This window comes from Thalassophryne amazonica, chromosome 12 (assembly GCF_902500255.1).
Source record: "Thalassophryne amazonica chromosome 12, fThaAma1.1, whole genome shotgun sequence".
NCBI lineage: Eukaryota > Metazoa > Chordata > Actinopteri > Batrachoidiformes > Batrachoididae > Thalassophryne > Thalassophryne amazonica.
The window spans coordinates 19,054,105-19,064,096 of NC_047114.1; the positions used below are offsets into that span (position 1 = coordinate 19,054,105).

Genomic DNA, 9,992 nt, shown 5'->3' on the forward strand with positions numbered 1-9,992 from the left:
GACCAAGCATTCATGATATGCACACTCTTAAGGCTATGAAATTGGACTGTTAGTAAAAAAAAAGTAGAAAAGGGGTGTTCACAATAATAGTAGCATCTGCTGTTGACGCTACAAACTCAGAACTATTATGTTCAAAGTGCTTTTTTAGCAATCCTGTGAATCACTAAACTACTACTTAGTTGTATAACCACAGTTTTTCATGATTTCTTCACATCTGCGAGGCATGGAGTCAACCAACTTGTCACACGTTTCAGCTATTATTTCACTCCAAGATTCTTTAACAACATTCCACAATTTATTCACATTTCTTGGTTTTGCTTCAGAAACAACTTTTTTGATGTCACCCCAAAGTTCTCAATTGAATTTAGGTCCGGGGATTGGGCAGGCCACTCCAAAACATTAATTTTGTTGGTTTGGAACTAAGATTTTGCTGGTTTACTAGTGTGCTTGGGGTCATTGTCTTGTTGAAACACCCATTTCAAGGGCATGTCCTCTTCAGCATAAGGCAGCATGACCTCTTCAAGTATTTTGACATATCCAAACTGATCCATGATACCTGGTATGCCATATATAGGCCCAACACCATAGTGGGAGAAACATGCCCATATCATGATGCTTGCACCACCATGCTTCACTGTCTTCACTGTGAACTGTGCCTTGAATTCAGAGTTTGGGGGTTGTCTCAAACTAACTGTGGCCCTTGGACCCAAAAAGAACAATTTTACTCTCATCAGTCCACAAAATATTCCTCCATTTCTCTTTAGGCCAGTTGATGTGTTCTTTGGCAAATTGTAACCTGTTCTGCATATGTCTTTTATTTAACAGAGGGACTTTGTGGGGGATTCTTGCAAATAAATTAGCTTCACACAGGCGTCTTCTAACTGTCACAGCACTTACAGGTAACTTCAGACTGTCTTTGATCATCCTGGAGCTGATCAATGGGTGAGCCTTTCCCTTTCTGGTTATTCTTCTATTCATTTTGATGGTTGTTTTCCATTTTCTTCCACGCGTCTCTGTTTTTTTGTCCATTTTAAAGCATTGGAGATCATTGTAGATGAACAGCCTATAATTTTTTGCACCTGCGTTTAAGTTTTTCCCCTCTCCAATCAACTTTTTAATCAAACTACGCTGTTCTTCTGAACAATTTCTTGAACGTCCCATTTTCTTCAGGCTTTCAAAGAGAAAAGCATGTTCAACAGGTGCTGGCTTCATCCTTAAATAGGGGACACCTGATTCACACCTGTTTGTTCCACAAAACTGACGAACTCACTGACTGAATGCCACACTACTATTATTGTGAACACCCCCTTTTCTACTTTTTTTTTTTACTAATAGACCAATTTCATAGCCTTAAGAGTGTGCATATCATGAATGCTTGGTCTTGTTGGATTTGTGAGAATCTACTGAATCTACTGGTACCTTGTTTCCCACGTAACAATAAGAAATATACTCAAAACCTGAATTAATGTTTTAGTCACATAGCACTACTATTATTCTGAACACTACTGTAGGTGTGTTTATCATAACAGGGCAGAGGTATGATCTTGCGCATGCCCACAAACGTTCAACATTGAAGAATCGGAGGTGGGGAGGTGATGGTCTAGTGGTTAAGTGTTGGGCTTGAGACCAGAGGATACTCGGTTCAAATCCCAGCCTGACTGGAAAATCACTAAGGGTCCTTAGGCAATGTCCTTAATCCCCTAGTTGCTCCTGGTGTGTAATGAGCACCTTGTATGGCAGCACCCTCACATCAGGGTGAATGTGAGGCGTTATTGTAAAGCCCTTTGAGCACCTGATGCAGATGAAAAAGCACTATGTAAATGCAGTCCATTTACCATTTTAAAAATGTTCTGGCAGCTGAACAGATTTGAAGATCTGTAGGAAAAGTCTGAGATGAAATGTTGAGAAATAAGAGTATTCTGTTCCAAGAGGGATAAAACTAGAGTAGCACTTGGATGAGTAAATTTAGTGTGTAGCGAAGGTGGTCCTAAAGCTGTGTAAACATTTGAATTCTGCTACCAAGCTCATGTATCAGCTACTGGAGCACTTTTCAAATCAGTACAGCATCCACCCTTGAATGCTTGAATGATTCTTACAAATCAGCATCAAACTCTCAACTGCAAGGTATGCATTAAGTCCAGTGTCAAAAACAAAATTGTAAAAAAAACAATGTCAAAGTCCAGAGTTCCAGAGGAGTTGTGTAAGAGCGGGGATGAGATCCTTGAGAAGGGAGTGTGGTAGCTGTAGGACGGGTCCAGTCACAGTGATTTTCAGAAGGGAAGGCTCACCATCAACATCACCAGCAGACTCTATTCTCACAGGCAACCGAAGAAGGAAACCATATAATGAAGAGGGGGAAAAACCTGACCTATCAACAGACAGGCCCTGAGAAACATCGAGTCATCAGATTTCATATCTACTGTTTGTTCAAGCTATAATTTATTATAGTTTAAAATGTGAATTTACAGTGCTTCAATAGTAATAATAGCTTATCATCAGTCACACGTCCTGAAATCTATCACAGTATAACCTTCAATAAATTGGTTGCACAAAGTAGCTGCACCACAGATCCAATGAAGTTTTATGTTCAAGTGTAAAATACAGATTAATACTGTCTATTGAACAGTAGAACTAAATTAACCTGTTCCTATAAAAATAGCTTCACATTTAAGAAGTCATATAAACAATTTTAAGGCACAAAATAAATAATAAAATCAACTGATTGTTGATTGGCTGAGGTAAAACTTCTATTTAGTTCATTATTTCATTTCTTTTTTCCTTTAATTTAATTTAATGAATATTAAATATCTTGAATCTTTTAAATGCATGTAATTTATAGTGTGTGTTTTTTGGTAGTGTGGGGGGTGGGGGTGGGGGGTGGAGTCACTCATTCACTTTATAAGGTTTCTCTTTTCTTAAAGGTAAGCCAGTAGATCATCTGTGTTAACACATGCCTTTTGCATGTCTTTCTGCACAGGTCAAGTGTGTAATTCCTACTCCTATGGCGTCCGTGCGGTCATCCAGTGTCTTCCTGCTTGGTTCCGATTCATCCAGTGTCTGCGACGTTACCGTGACACCAAACGGGCTTTTCCTCACCTTGTTAATGCTGGAAAATACTCCACGACCTTCTTTGTTGTCACCTTCTCTGCCCTCTACAGTACACATAAAGGTAAATTCATGTGTATTCCACACCTTCTCTGTATTCACTGTATCACAAAATGCCTGCTGTACTGTGCATTATATTATATTAATATAGGTATTCTTTCTGCTATCCATTACCTCACAGCATTTCATAAGATTTTTATTTTTATAGTCTTTTCAGTGAAGTCCTCAGGTGACCATTCATACAGTTCTGACTTCTGCTGTTTCAAGTAAAGGCTTAAATCTTACCTGCTGTGTTGTTTCAAACTGATTCATCATCACAGCCTGATGAAAACTGTTATCCACATAAGATGCCCTTGTTTTGGAAGACAAAATCTGGATATACTTGAATTACTTATCGTAGAAATTACTGCGTAAACACAGCATTTTTGAAGAGATTCCTCTGTGTTTGTCTGCTCCAGGTGCGTTTCTCAGTGTGAACCAGTGCTTTGATAAGCCAACAAGAAGATAAAATAACATTTTAAAAACTGAAAACATCACAGCGCTCCATTTATTCATAACAGCGTTCACCATAGTTAGTGTCTGTCGTCTCTTCAATAGTCTGCTTGCAATGAAAGTAAAGCCCATTAATGAACCACCAAGACAAAAAATATATCAAATAAAGTATATTAAATTGCACCAGTGTCCTTGTGGATGGGACGGGGCCGCATGTCAGCTATAATGTGCACCTTGATTATGTACACGGAGAAATGTGGCAGGGGTGGGATTTGAACCGGGAACCTTCTGCACTGAAATCAAGTGCACTAACCACTTGGCGGCCACCCTCTTTTCATAAGTCTGCATATGCTGGCATAATCATCAAGACGTGACAAGCCCATACCGTTCTTAAAGTCCAGGGAGTTGGTCTGGAAGTGAAGTGTCCACCAGACACCAGAGATCTGAGAATGATTTGTTTAACGTGTGTGATAAAATACAGTTTTTGCAATTCAAGTGAAAGTGGAAGATGCCATTGTTGTAAGAAAACAGTTTCTGAATGGTTGAGTCGGATGATTAACTTGTTGTTGTTCCGTCAACTGTCTTCTCTGTCCCCCCCAGCTGAACACCAGTCTGATGCCCAGATCTTCTTCTACTTGTATATCAGCTGTTTAGTGGTCAGTTCGTGTTACACACTGGTCTGGGATCTGAAGATGGACTGGGGTCTGTTTGACAGGAATGCAGGAGAGAATACCTTTTTGAGAGAGGAGATTGTTTACCCACATAAGGTATTTATAAACAAAGAGATATCCATTTTTCTCATCTTTCAAAAGGTTTCCCATCTATATCTGTATTTTTCACATGTAGAGTGACTGAAAAAGTATTTGAACTCTTGAAATATTACACACTTGACTGTTGAAATGGCATCAGATTAAAAAAATAATATAAAATTCCAGGATCTGTATGGAAACCAATTCTAAAATGTGTTTTAAACTTAGTGAAAATTAGTCTCTGCAACATGACAAAGTTGACATACACTCTTCATGGGCCTGAATGTTATGGCAATTCTGTGCTGTTGATGTCTTTGAACTGTTCTTTTTCCAGGGCAGAATGACTGTTAGTAAGGTTAGACCTTACCCATGTGAAGCACTTTGAGGCAGCACTGTTGTGATTTAGCACTGTATGAATAAATTGAATTGAATTGTACAGCAAAAATCATGAATGACTTTAAAAACAAGAACTGGGTGCACTAGTTTTAATTTGTTTTGGATCTTCTGCCATCTACACAGTGTCAAATGTATACATACAGTCTGTAATACATACATGGATTCACTTAAATCTTTTAATAAGTGGTGCTGAAGGTTCTACAGTGTCTTTTAATGTGATGAGGTCGAGGCCTATTAACTCCTCATTAGTCATCACGATTGACTACAACTGATAGTTTCTCTTTGCCAGCATAAAAAGAATGTGTTTGACAGCACTCATTGGACTAGCCAACACTCAGAGCAATGGGGAAGTCCAAAGAACTCAGGAAGGTCTAAGAAGGAGAATTGCAGAATTAAACAAGTTGGGAAGGTCTCTTGAAGCCATTTTTTTAACTGCAGACTCCACAGTCATCAGTTCAAACAATTGTACATAAGTACAAGTCGGTTGTGTCACCACTTTGTCATGGTTGAAGAGAAGACGCAAATTCTCACCCTCACATGAGAGGACATTGACAAGGGTGTTCTGGAACAACCCAGGAACCATTGAGGCTCAGGGCTGCCATGAATTGAAAACTGCTGGAACACCAGTGTGGCTGTCCACATTGAAGCAAGTTTACATCGCCATGGTCTGAGAGGGTGTAAACCAAGAAAGAAGCCCCTGCTCCAAAATTGACACTTAAAAGCTTAATTTTTATTTGTAGCTACCAATATGGACAAGCCAAATGTCTTCTGGAGAAGTGTAGCTCAATTTTAATTTGTAGCTACCAATATGGACAAGCCAAATGTCTTCTGGAGAAGTGTTTTATGGTCAGACAAGGCAAAGATGGATCTGTTTGGCAACAATGACAAAAGGTATGTTTAGAAGAGTAAAAGTGATGCTTTCAAACCTAAAAACGCTGTACCATCTGTCAAGCATGGTGGTGGTACCATCATGCTCTGAGGCTGTTTTGCTGCCACTGGTGTTGTTGCAATGCACAAGGTGGATGGAATAATGGAGGAGGAGCATCTCCAAAATCTTCAACGGCACCTCAAATCAACAGCTAGACAGTTGAAAGCTGGCCCTAATTGAGTGTTCCAACAGGACAGTGATCCCAATCACACATCAAAACTGGTTCTGTGTTGGATAAAGCAGGAATGGAATGGCCTGCCCAAAGCCCCAACCTCAAGCCTTTTGAAAATTTGTGGGCTACACTGCAAAGACAATTTTCTGCCAGGAAACCAACCATTTTAAATGATTTCTACCAGGAAGTGTGGTCAAATATCTAGCCAGAATTATGCCACAAGCTTGTTGATGGCCACCAAAAGCATCTGGTTGAGGTGCAGCTTCCTCAGAGACATTTAACCAAATATTAGTCAGTGTGTATTTGAGACTGGATGTATAATTTTGACCCTGTGTGGATTAGAGAAGGTAAAATATTAATTCAAATTTGTGCACATAATTGTTGTTGTTGTTGTTTTACGTTAGTCAGTGTGGAATTATTGTATAGCATTCATTATGTACTCGTATGTTATTTTATGAACACTCCCCAATCTGTGTGTGTGTGTGTGTGTGTGTGTGTGTGTGTGTGTGTGTGTGTGTGTGTGTGTGTGTGTGTGTGTGTGTGTGTGTGTGTGTGTGTGTGTGTGTGTGTGTGTGTGTGTGTATGTACAGTGAGGTAAATAAGTATTTGAACACCCTGCGATTTTGCAACTTCTCCCACTTAGAAATCATGGAGGGGTCTCAAATTTTCGTCTTTGGTGCATATCCACTGTGAGAGACATAATGTAAAAAAAAATTCCGGAAATCACAATGTATGATCTTTTAAATAATTTATTTGTATGTTACTGCTGCAAATAAGTATTTCAGCACCTGTGAAAATCAATGTGAATACGAGGGCTGTCCATAAAGTATAGGTCCTTTTTATTTTTTTCAAAAACTATATGGATTTCATTCATATGTTTTTACGTCAGACATGCTTGAACCCTCGTGCGCATGCATGAGTTTTTCCACGCCTGTCGGTGATGTCATTCGCCTGTGAGCACGCCTTGTGGGAGGAGTCATCCAGCCCCTCGTCGGAATTCCTTTGTCTGAGAAGTTGCTGAGAGACTGGCGCTTTGTTTAATCAAAATTTTTTCTAAACCTATGAGACACATCGAAGTGGACACGGTTCGAAAAATTAAGCTGGTTTTCGGTGAAAATTTTAACGGCTGATGAGAGATTTTGAGGTGATACTGTCGCTTTAAGGACTTCCCATGGAGCGAGACGTTGTGCAGTACTCCCAGGCGCCGTCGTCAGCCTGTTTCAAGCTGAAAACCTCCACATTTCAGGCTCTATTGATCCAGGACGTCGTGAGAGAACAGAGAAGTTTCAGAAGAAGTCGGTTTCAGCATTTTATCCGGATATTCCACTGTTAAAGGAGATTTTTTTTAATGAAAGACGTGCGGACGGGTCCGCGCATCGGGACGCAGCCGGCGCAGTGCAGCGGCACAGGAAAACACCTCCGTGTTGATAACCATTTGTAAAATCCAGGCGGCTTTTGATGGCTTTCAGTGGAGTGAATATATGAGAAATTGTTTAACAGCTGGACATGTTCCAACTTGTCCTTAAGGCTTCCAATGGAGGTGTTTTTCCTGTGGCGGAGCGTCTATGTCTCACAGGTTTAGAAAAAATTTTGATCAAACAAAGCGCCAGTCTCTCAGCAACTTCTCGGACAAAGGAATTCTGACGAGGGGCTGGACGACTCCTCCCACAAGGAGTGCTCACAGGCGAATGACGTCACCAACAGGCGTGGAAAAACTCACGCATGCGCACGAGGGTTCAAGCATGTCTGACGTAAAAACATATGAATGAAATCCATATAGTTTTTGAAAAAAATAAAAAGGACCTATACTTTATGGACAGCCCTCGTATTTGGTACAGCAGCCTTTGTTTGCAGTTACAGAGGTCAAACGCTTCCTGTAGTTTGCTCACCAGGACTGCAGGGGGTTCAAATACTTAATTTCCATCACTGTGGGTGTGTGTGTGTGGTGGTGTGTGTGTGTGTGTGGTGTGTGTGTTTGTGTGTGTGTGTGTGTATTATATGTATGTATAGTGTTATATATATATAGATATATATGTATATGTATATATGTATATGTATATATGTATATGTATGTATATGTATATATGTATATGTATATATGTATATGTATGTATATGTATATATGTATATGTATATATAAATATAAATTGTTTGTGCTGGGATACCATTTAAGCAAGCGCAAATGCAACTTATAAAGAGGGTATTTTAGCATTGTGTTATATTTAATTTTCACAGTAGTGTTCTTCCTTTTCTCTTTGTTCCATGCAAAGAAAATAAAATGTCTTTCTAATTAATGTGGTTGTTCAGTAAGTTATTATTAATATGGGCACTTCTAATTTTAATATCTTAACAACTGACTGTCTCTATATTCATTGTTGTGTGTGTGAAATTTGAATTTGTCATTGAGTTTTGTCAAATCAGAAATTGAAAAAAATGGCAAGAATGTGGACACTGTATTTTTAGTTGTTTATTATTTATTTATAATGGTAAACTGCCAAAAACAGACAGCCTTTCAGTGAAATAGTAACAATATTTTTTTAATTCTGATCATCTTTGTTGTTAGTATAATGTGATTGGGATGTAGTCCCTTCTCATTTCTACCACTTGTATCTGCTACGTTATTATTTTGGGCATTACCCAAAGTTCATGACCATAGGTGAGGGTAGGAGCGTAAATCTACTGGTAAATTGAGAGCCTCAACTTCAGGCTCAGCTCCTTCACCACGATGGTCCATTACAGCATCTGTAAAGCATCAGACACTGCAGCAATCAGTCTACTGCTCTCACATTCCAACTTACTTCCACTCATAAACAAGACCCCGAGATATTTAAACTCCTCCACTTGGGGCATTAACTTCCCCCTGACAATTCTCATCCCACTCGCTTCACACTAGTTTTCAAACCTGCTCATTGTGCATCAGTGGTCACTGCCAAATGCAGCCAGCAGAACCACATCATTCACAAAAAGCAGAGATGCAGCTCCCCACCAAACTGGACACCCTTCAGTGTCAGCCCAACAAAAACCAGCATGGTGTCATTTCCATGTTGTTGCATTTCACAAACGGGGCCTAAAAAGTGTAACAGGGTCAAAATGGTAATTTTTTTCAAAATTCATTATGTAAAGTATGTAAAATGTTTTTGTCAATTTTCTCGGAATTGACCTTTTTGCACTAAATAGCATTATTTAGTCAATTTTCATGCAAAATCTATGGATCTGGTGTCACAATGTTCTGAAGAACCTGCTTTTTCATCAGACAACTATGCAAAAAATGACTGTTTATTGAATCACCACCGCCGAGTCCACTCCTGACAAAATTATTTCAACAGACCAGAAGTTCCATGATTTATGTCCAAATGTTATGGAATACATATCACTGGAATGAGAACATCCTAAGCTTTAAAATTACACCAAGATTGTCTTGATATGTCCTCTCTTCTCCAAGAAATTACATTTGATGTTCATAAAAATTAACCAGACCATAACAAGTCAACCCTTTTTGACACCCCAGTATATGAAATGCAACCACGTGGTCTCACCACCCGTGGGCAGAGAGCACGGGGTCTGCTGTGTTCCAGCCAGTCGACAGGGAGAAACACCAGCACGGACTGACACTCGGTCTGTGGAGATGAGAAAACAATACATATTGTTTTCTGCTATATGTGTGTTTTAAACATGATAATAATGTAGATAAACGTGGTGAGAATTAGGCTCTCCTGGAGTTAGATGAATTGTGAAATAAGTAGCTTTACTAATGGATTTGTTGAATCAGTGCACTACTGTAACACTGTGCGTAGGGATTGTGTTACAGTGACAGAAAACAGTTGATTACGTTGTGAAGATTCACAGTCAACCAGCAAAGGGTGAGAACCCTGTGAGACAGGAACACTGCACCCTGATCAACTCAGATTCTGTGGCTTGTTTGTTAAATTGCCAGTTTTCACCTTTTCTGTTGTTTAAGTGTAAACTGTAGATATGTGCTGTTCTCTCTCTGTCCAGGCCTATTACTACAGTGCCATAGTGGAGGATGTGCTGTTACGCTTTTCGTGGACTTTAACGGTCACCCTCAGCACACTCACAAGTTTTCATGGGATTTCTGACATCCTGGCTACAATACTGGCCCCAATGGAGGTCTTTAGGTGTGTTCAGTCGT

At 39.6% G+C, this 9,992-nt stretch overlaps 1 protein-coding gene across 1 annotated transcript in view; it reads left to right on the top strand.

Annotated features, from left to right (window-relative positions):
- The window catches only part of LOC117521563 (xenotropic and polytropic retrovirus receptor 1 homolog), a 117,644-nt gene that overhangs the window by 100,037 nt on the left and 7,615 nt on the right, over positions 1-9,992 (top strand). Inside the window, exons 12-14 of the mRNA XM_034182890.1 lie at positions 2,978-3,169; positions 4,198-4,364; positions 9,839-9,978. Of these exons, the coding sequence (XP_034038781.1) occupies positions 2,978-3,169; positions 4,198-4,364; positions 9,839-9,978 (499 nt within the window). The remainder of the gene's footprint in view (positions 1-2,977; positions 3,170-4,197; positions 4,365-9,838; positions 9,979-9,992) is intronic.